Source organism: Corylus avellana, chromosome ca1 (genome assembly GCF_901000735.1).
Source record: "Corylus avellana chromosome ca1, CavTom2PMs-1.0".
Taxonomy (NCBI): domain Eukaryota; kingdom Viridiplantae; phylum Streptophyta; class Magnoliopsida; order Fagales; family Betulaceae; genus Corylus; species Corylus avellana.
Genome location: NC_081541.1, coordinates 19,615,040 through 19,630,070, shown reverse-complemented (window position 1 = coordinate 19,630,070; position 15,031 = coordinate 19,615,040). Strand labels below are relative to the sequence as shown.

Here is a 15,031-nt window from a genome sequence, read left to right as displayed (position 1 = left end):
CTATTTATTTTCCTTTGGATTATTTTTAATGTAAAGGTAGATACTTGATTGGTATGAGAAATATAGTTCATAGTTTGTGCTAATTTATGAAGTATTCATGTCTTAAAAACTTAGATGTACCCTAAGGTGACTATCTGTATGTTGGCAATTAGGTTTTAAGTGTTGTTTTGCTTATTTCTCTAATTACCTTGTTCTTAAATGGTATGACAATAATTTATATTTTCAAAAGAGACCATGGATTTATCTCCATTTCATCAGCTGTCACTTAATATGCTTTTCGTTTCTAGTTTGGTGAGAATCAATGTTGTGGATTCACATACAAATTTGTTTTTATTTGGCAATAAAGGTTGGTTAAGATTTGATTAGCATTCTTAACACCATATTTTAATCAGTTGTTTTACCTTTTTTGTGATCTTACTATTATTAGTTTTGGATAGATTGACATGCTCACATTTCACCGCTTCTTGTTTAATTCATGTTAGTAGTGTCAACATTGAAGTTCCTCCCTTTTCCTACTTGTTCACTTGTCCCATAAAATGCGATCTTTAGTTTTGTTTGCCTCTCTATTATTTTTCTTTAGTTTTGTTTCATTGCATTAGATCTTATACAAGAATTTAGAGCCATGTTTCCTTTTATTCACTGATTTAGTCAAATGTTCTATTTATATTGTAGTGATCTCATTCAACTACTGAGCAATTATTGAGTAATATGTCACTGCAATGAACATGCATATAGAACAATGATTGTGAGATGGATGAGTTGCTAAAGATGAGTGAAATTATAAAACAAATGCTTTCATGTGAAAGTCTAGATAGCGTGTGTAATATCCATAATAGTTAAGTGGTATTTAGGTAATTTGGGGAAAAAAAAAAAGACGCATGGTGGTGTGTTGCCTCACCCCCACTCCACTGTTTTTTTTAGACACGCCCCACTTACCTTGTTGATAGTTTTTTTTTAAAAAAAATAAAAAAGAAGAAAGAACCTGCTAGAAGTCCAAACCTTGAGCCAGTGTAGGACACCCTTGTAATCTACCTTCTTCTTTTTTTTCCTTTTTTTTTTTCAAAAAAAAAAAAAACAAGTTTGTTTATTTTGCTAACTTACGAATTTCTTTTGTTGCAGAATATGCGTTTCAGCCTCTTTGACCAAGTGATTGAGCCTGTTGGTTTGTTTGTACGGAGGCTCTCTTATTTTTAGCTAATGCTTTTAGTAAATGTTAAAAGATTTTGAGTTTATAGTTGGCTGATTGTGGTGTATAGTTTTTGTAAGTGTCGAACAAGTTGAAATGATGTATAATTTTTGCAAGTTTAAATAGTTGGAATGTTTTTGTAAGTTGGAACAATTGGAATGGTATATGGTTTTGGTAAGTTTGAACAATTGGTAGCAACTTTTGTAATTGTGATTAATGTCCAGAGAAGCAGACAAATTATTGAAGTCATATTCTTTGGACAAATTATTTAAGTCATATTATTTGTGGAAGCACTTTGCTCACGTATGTGCCCAAGATTTTAGTTCAATATTATTCTTGTTGAAGTCCATAAGCAATGAAGATAGATTCATTTTAAATGGCCATCCTTTTCATTGTTAATCTTCAAAACATGAACCGAAGAAAGAAAGGTAGCAAATTTCTAGTTAATAAGAATTTGAATTTTTGTTTGGACTGTTGTTCGGATGGCTAGTCGTGTGGCAATTACAATGACTACTCAAATATTAGGTAATATTAGCTAGGAAAGCTTTGGGTCAAAGATTGGTAAGCCACATAACGTGTTTCTCTATTTGCAAAAATTGATTACCAAAATCATTTTTAACAAAACATAGACAAACAGGTTGACCATTTAGCACTCACTTTTTGTTGCAAAATTTAAACATTTCACATTTTGTGGGGGAATGGAAATCACCATTCCCTACCAATTTTTCATCTCCTTCAACCATTTTCTCAAAATTTTCTAAATGTTATTTTTATTTTTTTACACTTTCTTATCCTCAAGCTCTCTTTTTCTTCTTTTTTTTTTTTCTTCTTCTTTGTTGCATAGCCAAAAATGCCCTACCTCGAGCTCAAGCCACTCAAGTACCTGGCTCGACTCGAAAGTGTGTTTCTAGCAAGCTTGAGCCCGAGCTACCATATATACCCAGCGAGCCGAGTTCGAACAAGGGGATTTCAGCTCGAGCTCAAATTCAGCTCGTTTACATATCCTTTAATACGAGCCAGTCCGAGTTTGCAAAACTCGGCTCGGCTCGTTTGTAGGCCTAAATTCATAACTACATTAAAATGCATTCACCTTAGAATAAGTATATACAATAAGAGTCAACCCTATGTGCCTCCCTGTACAGTACAATAAACACCATTTTCTCAGGAGCAACTCCAACCAATTCGGCATATTCAGACTAGTAGAGTATAAGTTCTAACAAAATATACATTGTTAGAATATTGTGATTAAATATACAAAATATTCTCCGGGTACTAAATGAACATACACTTTTTTTCATATGACCTCCCACCTTACAAAATATAATAGAATAAGAAATTGAAAAAGACTAAATTAGTGAGAACTTGAATCTTCCTCAACGACTTAGCTAATAACTAATTTCCTTGAATTGATTCCACATTGCTTTGAACTTCTATATTCACCCTTTACACCCTTTACAAAACCATTTACTCTTTCCCTCTTTGGTAAGTAACCCAAGACTAATTTATTATAACAAAAGAGCAAGGTAAAGATCACCGCTTACAAACTCTCTTCCATCCACGTTATTGCATTCTTTGAACTTCTATATCTTTGTGGACATCATACTGTTTGAGCTCCTTTCTCTTCTTTGACCTCTTCCAAAATCTTAGGATTACTTGATGCATTTCCAACAAGTCCAGAGTACCTATATCAAATAAGTCTATTACTCAAAAAGCAACAAAAGAGAGCTTAGTCTTAACAAGCCGACATGTTTGATTTCTACAGTGTAATTTTATTTGAAAACTCTGCTAAAATTAATTATAAATCCTCCATCCAGACAGTAATGGATGAAAAGAAAGAATGTGTTGCAAGTAGAGAATTCCACAAATGCCTAGACACAAGAAAATTTTACAACATGATAGAAATGATAAATTACAAGTGTGGTTTAAAGATAGAAATGAGAGCCATTTGAAATACAAATTAATCACAAGTGTCAAGGGCAGTAAATGACAGAAATTGCATGAATTTGTAAAGGACCCACGACAAAAATCATATAAATTTGACATAAATTATGATCATTTTTACTATGAATGTATGTATATGCCAAGGACCCATGAACAACGCATCAAATAGACAAAATATGCTAAACCAAATTGTAGACATGACCTATCATTCAATTCTTGGGGCAACATTTTGGTCCTCAGGAGAAGAAATGAGACGAGCCAAAGGATGAGAAGAAATGAGAGTCAAGAAACAATTTAACTGTAGAGTAATACGAAATCATGTAATCTGATACAACATACCGGGCTTTTAATATGTTTTTTGATAGGTAATACGAAAGTTCTATTAATACAAGGAAAACCCCAAGTATACAGGAAATATACAAAGAAATCCCTTAAAGAAGGGGAAAAAAAAGTGATAATGATGTAATGGAAAAGCTGGTTGCAACACATAATTATCTAAATATGAACATAAACCATGAAATGGAAAAAACAGCATTGACGATGCCAAAAAAAAAGGGACTACATTGCAAAATAGAAGGCATTAATACAACACTAAAAATCTGGAGCAATGCAATTAATTGTCAGTCCAAGGGCTCACCTTTATATATCACATTTCAGTAGTAGTACTCAAGAATTGCAACAACCAACATCCATTCAACCAATGTTAGAGAAAGAATCCAAATTCTTCTTCCCTCCTATTCGGTGCTTACCTAGAGCATCCCAAACAAAATCAACCAAAAGAATTTTCAAAAACATATTCACTCCATTTGGCCCTCTATTAACCAAAATTAAACAACAAAAGCTACTCAAACTTCATCAAACAAAAACCCATTGGGCTCCTCCAAAAGATCACAACAAAACTTCTCAAACCAAGCACATAGTTGTGTTGTGCGAAAGGTCGCGAATCTCTCACACAATCAATCAAGCAAAACAAACATGATATAGCGTTTAAAGGAAAAATAAACAGCAATAACAACAACATAAGATTTACGTGGTTCGGCAACTTGCCTACATCCACGGTGCAATAGTAGAGAGATTTAACTTATTCAAAAGGGGAGACACAAAAGAGTATTAAAACACTCACAAACCCAAATCCCCAAATACACCCAAATCTTCCTCACACTCAAAACAATACTGGTTCTTCCTAATTTCTGCAGAGCAATACAAATGTTTTTCAATCTCTACAGAAAAACCAGCACACTCTCTCGACCTCTTTCTTGCAATGAAGCCAATGGATATTTATAACCACAATGTACAAGAAGTCAAAAAACAATGGCTACTCCTTTTGTTGACAAATGAAGAAAGAATGGAGTTAATGCAGTTGCTTCCTTTGTTGACAAAAGGAATAACAAAAGAGTTAATGCAAGGCTAAGTGCAGTTAAAACTCTTAGGTGCAGAGACTTCCTTATTGAAGAAGTCCTCATACGGTGTATTTGGAGATAAGGAGCATGACAACTTTGACAAAGAGACAAAGTCTTTCATTTTTGACTACATAAGCCAATTTTTCAACAAGTCGGCCACTCACACCCAAAATCCACAAAGAACAACAAAAATCAACTCCAAATCGCATTCCCATTCGGCTGTTCACCCAGAAAAATAAATGAAAATAAAGAAATAAAACCTATTTCTTTGTCTTTCCATTTGTGGGTTTGTGTGTCTGAGTGAGAGAGAGAGAGAGAGAAAGAGTTATAGCTTTGCTTTTCTGTGCATAAACCCTAAGCAAGAGAGAAAGAGAGAGCTGAAACCTTTCAGAGGAGGAAGCAAAGAGAGAGGGCTTCAATGAACGGCGGCGTGGGCGGCAACGAGCGGCTGCGTCGAGATGGGTCTTGGGTAGCAACGAGCAGCGAACTTCCGGCGGTTGTGGAGCAGGTTCTCGGTCGCAGGGTAGGGAGAATTTTGGGGAAGAATTTTGAGGGGGAAAATGAGGGCCTTGGAAGAAAGATGGACGCACGGTGGAGAAAGGAGATCACGACGCCGGTGGGGGGAGAAAATGGGTTTGGGAAGAAATTGGGTATCGGGGCTGGGTTTTGGTGCTGAAGAAACTGGAGGGAAATGAAAATGGGATGGGTTTTGATGTTTTGAACGCAGGTTTTTTCTTTCTTTTTTTTTTTTTTTTTTTTAAACAGGGGTTACGACGTGGCACATGCCACGTCAGCGGCGTGCGTTACTGTTCACGCACGCCGCGTAACCTGTATCATTACTCACTCCCTAGGCTGAGTTGGGGTGGCCAGCCACCCCCTAAAAAGAAAATGGGGTGGCTGAACCACCCCATGTTTTTTAATAAATTTTTTTATTATTTTATTTTATATTTATTTTTAAAATTTAAATAATATTTTATTATTTTATATTAAATGAGACATGTGACGAATTTCTAACTGTTAATGAGAATGAATGGCCAAAATTTTTTTAAAAAAAATTGATGGGCAATTTTATGAGATTCCTGGCAATTTTATAAGTATTACCGAAAATCCCAATCCGATAAGTTGAGCTAACTTTCAAAGTAATTACTGTCCCAACCAAAATACACATCAATCAACTATCAAAATTCAACAAAACATGTGTGGTGTCCGCTGTAGCAATTTTCCTGAGCAGGTTGAAGTCAATCCCAGTCTCAATCTCACACCGAACGCATAATGGAATCCCAGCAGCCAAACACGACCAATGTTTTGAACAATCATGCATACGTGTCACATGGACCAACGCTCCGTTTTACACGCTGGGAAGGCTAAAACGACGGCTGACCAACCCGCCGCTTTCCTTCTCCCATTCCACGAGGACTCACGTCTCACGCCCAAAAGCGAAAAACTGTGTCTGTCCTAAAGTCCCCCTTGTCCTTTTCTATTATTTACGCAAACGCCACCATAACAGCTTTAGCATCACACTGGCCAGTACTTCGATGTTTATAGTTCCAAAACAAGGGGTATTTTTGGGAATTTAGCTGTAACAGTTCAGGTCTGAACCGAAGCTTCTTGGTTCTCTCTCTGTAAGCGTGTTTGTGTAACTTTGTTATTCCGTTTGACTTGTGGAAAACGATCTCTTTGCTGTGAAAATTGCAGAGTCTTAAGATTTTGATCTCTGAGATTGCAATTTAAAAAAGGGTCTTGTTAGATTCAGATATTTTGTGTTGAACTCTTGCTCATCACAGGCATTGTCTTTGTTGGTAAGGGTTTTGCCTTCTTTGTTTAGCTGAGTTCATTTTTGCCTTTTGGAGTTTCTCATTCAATTTATTCGATTTTTTCTTTCTGGGTTTGGGTTTTGGCTGTGAAAGAAGAAGTGGGTCGTTTGTATTTTTGTACAAGATTCTAGTTATCGTATGGTTTGTGAGTTTTGAGGGGTTGTATATTGTGGGATTTGTTAGTATAATCAGGTCGAGTGGGTTTTCCTTTGCCCAAGTTTTTCGTTGCTTTGTTTTCTACATCTTTCTGAATTAGTCTTGGTTGTTCGTAATTATATCATGATTGACTTTTTTTTTTTTTTTTAATCTGGATTTGTTCTGGGATGTAATTGAAGATATGGATTAGCTACATTTTTCTACAACTCTCTAGTTTCTAGTTGTTAGTGAATTTGAAAGTATCTTTCTGGGAATAATTTTTTACTTTCTATCATGTGTGATTTTTCTTTATGCTTTTTGCTTTTTGGATGGTCTGGAAGATGTTGGCTGCTTTGTGTCTAATGTTACATATTCTTACTGTTATTATTATTTTACTTTGTTTCTTTTTAAACTGACTTTGGTTATGATATTCTCGATTGATCTTCAAGAATCTAGGTCTCTGGCTTTGCTTGGCTGGATTGTACTTTCCTTTCATTTTCTTGGGTTTCTATGTCGGAACTCCATATTTTCTTCGGAGCACAAGTTGCACAATTTACTAGTTCTCTTATTAAAGTATTACATTCTGAAATTATTACTAGTTAGGTATTTGGATGCTCCTATGGTACCTTAATGGGTTGAATATGTTTCATGTATATTCTTTGGGGTTCTGATAGCTGGAAAATGATTCTACTAGTTCTCTTTAGACCTTTTCCACTCTTAGTATTGTATACTTAAAAGGGTTTGCATTAGTGTTTGTGATCACAGATTATTGTTCCATTAACCGGAACTGCTTTTGATTTGTTTTTTTCCCTCCTTTTTGAGTACTTGTTTATGATTGTGGCTTGACATTTCTACGTTCTATGATGATTCCTCACTCTTCAAATATTTTGTTCTTGTATTCGTGTACAATTGTTCTAAGCATGGTTATTTAGGTCTGTATTTGTTTCTAAATAAATTATGGTTATCATATATCAATTTGTTAGCATCATCATATTTAATGAGGTTTGAATAGGGGAGAATCAGAGTTTCTGCTGAATTAGCTTTGTGTGTGTGTGTTTGTATGTTATATTTTTGTGGTTTCTAAGCTTCTATATGGAATTCTGTAAGGAGTGTTCTGCATTTTGATTTCAAGTATTGATGATTGCAGGTTATTCTTTCCCGAGGACAGTTTTCCAAAGGTCAAGTACAATGCGTGCACCAGCGCTGCTTGCACATTGCTTGCCTGGGTTGGTGCCCCAGGACCGAGGAAGTCAAAACATGTCCTCCATTTCGGAGAGAGATGTGCATCTCCCTTCACCAGCAGTTGAGATTCTCCCATCAAAGGTACATCCTTATCCCCATCATTAACCATTCCAATCTAAATGTGTCAGGCAAAGGAGGATTCATCACCATACATTAAGATTGTTTCAGCTGGAGGCCTTTTTTTTAGAAGTTGTGCTCAGAACCATAACACTTTCCTCTTTCTACTTTGCAGACAGCTCACCCCTACAAGTATGCTGGGGAGAATGTAGATTTGCAAGGGCTCAATATATTCAAGGTATTTCACACCCTTATTTGACAGTTGTGCTTGTCAGCATTTATATCTTCTCTTGTTGTTACAAGTGAAATTCTTAGTGGAAGGTGACCTAATTGTTTGTTTAGGAAATTGATTGTTTTCCGCCAATAGCAACTGGAGAGAGAGAGAGAGAGAGAGAGAAAGAGGTGTTAATGCAGTAAGGATTCTGATATGAGAACAAGGTGCTGCTGGAATATAAACTGTAGGTTTGAAACTTGTACTTACAGGCTCAGTATATATTCTTTTTCCCCCCTTTTCTTGTTTGCCAAGTAGCCTGGGTGGGGGTTTCTGATTTGTGGGAAGCATGGGATACTGAAGGTTGGTGGGACGAGTTAAAAGTATTAATATTCCCCTTTCCATGGAAGAAAAAAACAAAGTAGAATCTTGGTTGTTGTATTTGTCTTCTGTAAAACAGTTGTAGAGGCCATCTTTTCTTTTTCCTTTATCTATTTCCTTCTTTTAAGGTCACTTAAGTTATGTGTATGTTACAAAATTTATCAGCAGAGTTATTTTGGTTCTTCCTACTGCCCCAGTTGATTTAAAAATTTATTTATATGATGTGTTTGTTCCTGGAAATTTACCATTATCTAGATTTCATGGGGAACTTGTTTCATTACTTTGTTATTTGAAAAAATGTCTAGCGAAAGCTAAGGAGGTGGCCACCCTCGCCCCCAAAGTCTCCATTCCCATGCGTTAAAATTGTGGGTCTCAGTATGTTTCTTCAACTTGAGTTATATGAATTTGATTTATGACTTATGAACTGTCACAGGCAAGCCAAAAGTTTGTAAATCTAACAAAAATTGGGGTCTTTCTAAAAAGGCAGCCTTCTGGCCTATGGGATTCTTCAGTCATGATATCTTCCTAGTTTTAATGTTGAGCATTGTGATTGACAACCTCAGAGCATGTTTCTAGCACATATATTATTTGTAAAAGAACGGTATGTTCAGTAAGCCTGATTGATACCTTTTCCAATGTCTTACAGGGAAGAGTTAGTGTTGCTGATATCATCGGCTTCAATGGTTTGGAAATGATTTCCTCAAAACCTGATGGTAGGTGCATGGCATTGCAGTATTCATTTTCAATCTGAAGTTGTCCAATTTGATTCTGCCACTGATTAGGAATAATATTACAAATTTTTTCTTTATTAGTGGCGTTCTCTATACAAGGATTGGATATAATTTTTTTTTTAGTAGTCTCTGTCTCCATGCAAGGATAGGATATATCGAATTACTGATTTGAATTTAAAATTAAAACCTCTTCTGGTTTTGAAGGATATCTGAAATCTTGGGACAGCTCTATTGATCTTGTTAATGTCCTTAAGCATGAGATTCGTGATGGGCAACTGAGCTTTAGAGGCAAAAGGGTCCTCGAGGTAATTTAGTCATAGAGGAATTTCAATTACATGCTATTCCATGCTTCAATGCGACTATTTTCATTCCTTTTCTACACCATTTTTATGCTCTAAAGCTATGAAGCTTGTTGATTAGATGAATTACTATTTTTTAAGCTTTTGTTTTTCAATATTAACCTAGATTGGGAAAAGTGAAGCATCCTTCCGTGGTGTTTCCAAGGGGAAGATATATATTAGCTGGGATCATTTTGCTCATGACCATATAGTATTGGCTCGTTTTTTTATATGGCAGACTCCTTTTCTAGAGGATACCACATCCAAAGAATGGTTGAATTGGGTCTGCAGTTAGAATTCTTATCCATGTTGGTTTGATTCAATATATCTATGCATTCAGACAAGTAATTTAAAATTTGCTTGTGTGTTACATTGAATTTTTTTAACTGGTCTTCTGTTTTCAATAGTATAACGGTATGGAAATCTTTTTACTTGCACTTTTTAAGAGTTCTGGGTTATGATAAGCTTCCTCACTCGTGCTTCTGTCAGCACTTTCTCCTTTGATGCAGTAAAAGTTATGTGCTACATTTGTTAGTTATTTATGGTACAGTTTGAGAATTAATTTCTTTACTTGGTAATTCTTACAGCTTGGCTGCACCTATGGACTTCCTGGGATTTTCGCTTGCTTGAAGGTAAATCCCATTAATTCGAGCCTTGGGTTCTTTCCTTTTGCTGATTCTTTTTTCAACATGTACCTAGAATTGTGAATAAAATGACTCATTTTAGTTGCTTTTTTTCTTTTCCCCATCAGCTTCCAGTTACAATCTCTGCTGATGTCTAAAATACACAAAGCATATTGTTGATTTTATGTGAGAACTTGTACTAGGTATCACATGAAAACCATGAGCATGTTGTTGAGAAGCAACATCAGATGGTGGGCATTTAGAATGTTTTTCCATTGACAATATTTAATAATCAAATGATTGTAAACCATTGGACTTGAAAATGACCAATGGATTTAGATGGCTTGCAATATGCAGCGATATGATTATATCGTCTGCATATCATATCAAATATCATCTACATATCAAAGATGATCCGCTCTGGTGAAGTTGTAGTTTATATTTAAAAGGCAGAACATCACATAGAATTAGACTGCTTGGGAAAGACATGCCCTTTCTTTTGAATTTTTGTATAGGCAAAATCCCCTTGAATTGAGTAGGCTTCAAATTTGTTGGGTTAAATCATCGTTGAGTTGGCATTGTCCTTATCAATGTAAAGACAGTTACACACAGACCTGGTAGGTCTTGAAAGCACAACTTTAAATTTGAAATACAATTCGTGCCATAGCTCATTAGCACTTAGTTAGATACATTTCGAAATATACCATTTAAAGCTAATACATTGTCAGTTGTATATGCATCATGTCACAGAGAAAACATAGAACCAGAAATTTATTTAGAAAAAATTAAACCGGCCAAGGGGCATCAACTAGATGTGCAATAGATCAAAACAAATGAATTTATTTCTTGAATTCATTCATGTTCAGGGAGCTTACACAGTGCACTTTCAAGACCTCAATGCGGAAACTATCAGATGCACAACCATACCAAATGTCCTTGCCAATCTTGAGCAAGCTCGGGACAAGCAGACCCGACAGCCAGAGAGCCCCTTGACTCCATCAAGACAAACTCTGGCTCCATCGGTGCAATTTTTTGCAGGGGACTGGGAAGAACTCCCCACAGTCTTATCTGTGGTGAAGACTGAAGGGTTTGAAGTGACACCAGGGATGAGCCTAAGCTTCTCTGAGGAAGATTTCATGGATGGATGTAGTAGCCTAGATGGTAGCATGACGGGGCAGGAATCCTCATCAAGGCGATCAAGAAAGCTTTCGGGAAGTCGTGCATGGGAGAGGGCCAGTGAGACTGATCAGGGAGAGGGTGGGTATGATGTTATTTTGATGACAGACATCCCATACTCAGTGACCTCTTTGAAGAAGCTTTATGTGCTGATAAAAAAGGTGAGTTTCCGACTCATTTGGGAATATTTTGTTAAATCAACATACATGCTTCCAATCTTCTTCGTGACAATGTGGTATCAGATTTCTGGTAACCTGAAATTCAATGGTATCTAGATCCTATAATATTCTGTGATTTGTGAGAAGGTCAGGGAAAAAGGGAAAATTCAAAAGATTATTTCTTTTTGGCATATTTTATTCAAATCTGTGAGTTACTACTGAAATTTGTTTGCTATAGTTGGGCTATCTATCCTTGACAGATTACTCAGGGAGTTGGAAAATTTTTAGATATGTAAGGGTTGGTTGCAATAACTGATGCATCTCATATGACATCTCTAATCTTGTTCAAGGATTGAAAATTTATGCTTATGAACTTAGGTTTTAATCTAGCTTTGTGTATGTGTAATGAGACGACCTTTGTTTTTCCACCCCAGTGCAATTACTTGTGTTGTTGATTTGCAAATGTTGAAGCATGTCACAGTGTGCTTCAATTATCCAACTGATTTTTCTTATTTTCTTTGAATGGCTAGTGCGTGAGGCCTCCTTATGGAGTGGTCTACTTAGCCACAAAGAAGAATTCTGTTGGCTTCAACAGTGGAGCGCGGCACCTGAGAAGTCTGGTAGATGAAGAAGGCTTTTTTGGAGCGCATTTAGTCAAAGAGATGGCGGATAGAGATATTTGGAAATTCTTTATCAAGTGAACAGAAAATACAGAGACTGCAGAAAATTAGCCAGTAACCTCCCTTACAAATTTTTAGATATTTGTTTATTTGTATTCATAAAAGAAAAAGAAAATATATTTGTTAATTTGTATGACACGGATCACATGCACTCTTTTCTTTTCTTTTTTTCCTTTTGGGTGGGGGGTGTTGAGTAATTAATGGATTTATGTGAATCCAATTGTCCCGCCATGGCTTCTGTAATTTTGTGTTACCCCTTCTTTTCAGAAACAAATGTGCTCCTTTTGTTGAAACTGTAAATCACAAGATTTACTAATTTTATAGTGGAAATAATATACTCATTTTGTTCTTCTGTATTTTGTGTAGTACTATTGCTGGGTTTGGCTGAACTGGAGTTGAATATGAATAGACAAAATCTATGTTAAATGTATTAATATCCCAAGAGCTGTTTGGTTGAGTTTACAGTCATTTTGACAAGTAAATTAAACACATATAACTAATGGTTCTTGAGCCTGCAATTGCACATTTCAATCTCATTCATATAGGAGAATGAGATATCTCATTTGAGATGGAGTTTATTAGTGTAAAAAGATGTTTACTTTGTTTAATAGGGATATAGAGGAGTTATTTTGAGTAGGAATTTATTGGTGTAAAGAGATTTAGTTTCTTTTAAAATGATTTACTTGTGATTTTGATGACAAATTTGAGATGGACAAACATCAAATCTAGGTTCTGTAATTTTATATATTAATAGACAGTGCTGAATGTAATTTTTTTTTTTTCGAGCCTGTAAAACAATGAGAGATAAATGAAAAGGAAAAGGAATTTCTTCCCTCCATCATGGCAGAAAGAAAAGTGCCAAGACAAGTCAGGAATTTCCCTCCACGCCGGAAAGAAAAATGTCGAGATAATTGTCAAGCAGATAGAAAACTTTCTCAAATTCAGTTTATAAAACTGGCATGTATATCTTGAATGTATGGGTGTGTTTGTTAAACGATTTTGGTCCGATACTGTAGCAAAAATTGATTGATGTTAAAAATAAAAAATAGTTTTGTGGTAATTTTTTTTATTTGAATAGTAATAAAAAGTGATTTCTGAGATGTAAAAGGTAAAAATGTTGGCAAAATGAAAAAGTAAGATGAATAATATTGAAACAAAAACGTTTATCAAATGGAGCCATGATAAATGCGTACCTTATCAATTAGCATGTGAAAAGCGCGTGGTCATTGGGCTTCCATTGAAATGCAGAGGTCTTTTTCCAAGTAATGCATTGCCAAGCATGTTGGTGTTTAGTGGTTTACATTTTTCATTGAATTTCTAATGCTCCAAAAGAGCACGAGAAAAACAAGAAGGTTTCATGTACCAAATGAGAGCTCCAAATATCGCCATCCTTCCCCACTATAGAACTCAAATTCCAATTGCTTGTCGTTGTGGATTATACCTCCTACAACTCAAGGAATTGCTGCTGTTTGACTGTCTTTTATTGCAAAACCACTGGCTATGGCGGCTTTTTTTCTTGGCCTACAAGTCGAGAACATTTTGGATCAGGTTTTGACCCATTTTCAATCTTTCTGATTCTGTATAGGTTAATGGCAGGATACTTCACTTTTGTTACTTTCAGATTTTCTATGTATTTTTTGGGATCTTCTTTGTATTTCTCTTTTTATGAATGAGTTCTTTAAGAAAAAAAAAAAAAAAAAAATCATGTATACCATGTTTGATTTCTGGGGACAATAAGAGTTTTTTTTTTTTTTTTTTATTAATTTGTATCATGTTTCTTGTGGTTGAAAGTGATAGGAAACCAAGGGTTTCTAACTATTGAAAATAAGAAAAGATAGAAATTAAATGGATAAATCGACCACTTTGAGGAGATCGAACTTCCAATTGATCACGTCGAGGGGATCAACCTCCAATTTCTTGCTTAAAGCATATGGCATCTACATCTTATTTATAAAGATAAATGAAGCTTAATATGGACATAAGCGTAGCATGCAAGTAATTGTCTATAGAAGGAAATAAGCGTAATGTCCAAGCAAAAGGAAATGGGGAATATTTTGGAATATATTTGGGGATCCTTTCAGAAAGTTGAGGTCCAAGGTGCTTTGCCCGTTTCAGATAGATGGATGATGATGCTAGCAATCTAATACAACTTTCATTATTCCATATCCTCCCCACCTGATCTTCAATCTTGAAATTAGATTATTGATAAGTTTTGATCCTGAATTAATAGCTGCAGCCTTGCAAGCCGAGTTTTGAATTGATGATAACCAATTCTGCCGACCCCAACCAACGTCGCCACCGCCTTTGGACTTCCTAGGCCCAAATAGGAAGACGCTATCTAATTTCTAAACTAAAAAAGTATGAAGTTTTTATGAGACATTTGAATCGCTACAAAATTCAGTCGAGAGAGGTTGGTGATTACTAACTAGCCACTCATTCCGGAGCTTAGAGGTGAAAAGACAGTTATGATTAATGCTTATTGACTAAAATTGCAACCACCTAGGCGGTTAGTAAAATTGGATAACCGTAGACAGTTAGCGGTTATTAACCAAGAGAAAACCAATATTAACCACTAACCGCTTTTTAAAAGGAAAAATGAGAAGAAAATTTTTTTAGAAAAAACCAGAATAACGTTTTTACGGTAATACCCTACTACATTCGGCATCATTTCACTTGTATATATATAACAGTTGGCGATTTTTTCAAATCTTAGGTGGTTAGCGGTTTTTTCAAGCCGCCTTCAAAAGTAGTTAGATAGTTAGCAGTTCGGACAGTTAGTGGTTAACAGGCGGTTAATAGCTGCCTGCTATTTCAACCCTAGTGGGGCTAAGAAAACTATTTTCAAGTGAATAACATTTGATACAAACTAAATTTACACTATTTTCGATGGACATTATTAAAGATTTAGATAGCTTTTCAAAGATCAAAAATATATTTTAACCTACTACACCTGAGAAA

General features: G+C 35.5%; 1 protein-coding gene across 3 annotated transcripts; it reads left to right on the top strand.

Moving 5' to 3' along the window:
- The first annotated feature begins 6,001 nt into the window (after positions 1-6,001).
- LOC132167891 (uncharacterized) lies at positions 6,002-12,425 on the top strand. Of its 3 annotated transcripts, none has more exons than XM_059578930.1 (8): positions 6,002-6,118; positions 7,624-7,799; positions 7,951-8,013; positions 9,014-9,080; positions 9,303-9,403; positions 10,024-10,068; positions 10,926-11,396; positions 11,924-12,425. In XM_059578930.1, the coding sequence occupies exons 2-8, from the start codon at positions 7,665-7,667 to the stop codon at positions 12,092-12,094; spliced, it is 1,053 nt and encodes a 350-aa protein (XP_059434913.1). In that variant the 5' UTR covers positions 6,002-6,118; positions 7,624-7,664; the 3' UTR covers positions 12,095-12,425. The 3 variants fall into 3 exon arrangements, with proteins under 3 accessions (XP_059434913.1, XP_059434912.1, XP_059434911.1); XM_059578929.1 differs by having other exon boundaries at positions 6,002-6,149; XM_059578928.1 differs by lacking the exon at positions 6,002-6,118 and adding an exon at positions 6,163-6,326.
- Positions 12,426-15,031: the final 2,606 nt, after the last annotated feature.

Excerpts from the sequence above, each read along its gene's own strand:
- LOC132167891 (XM_059578930.1), top strand. The coding sequence starts at position 7,665 with ATGCGTGCACCAGCGCTGCTTGCACATTGCTTGCCTGGGTTGGTGCCC. Across the intron at positions 8,014-9,013 it reads AAGGGCTCAATATATTCAAG|GGAAGAGTTAGTGTTGCTGA; the intron begins GTATTTCACACC and ends AATGTCTTACAG. Across the intron at positions 10,069-10,925 it reads GGATTTTCGCTTGCTTGAAG|GGAGCTTACACAGTGCACTT; the intron begins GTAAATCCCATT and ends ATTCATGTTCAG.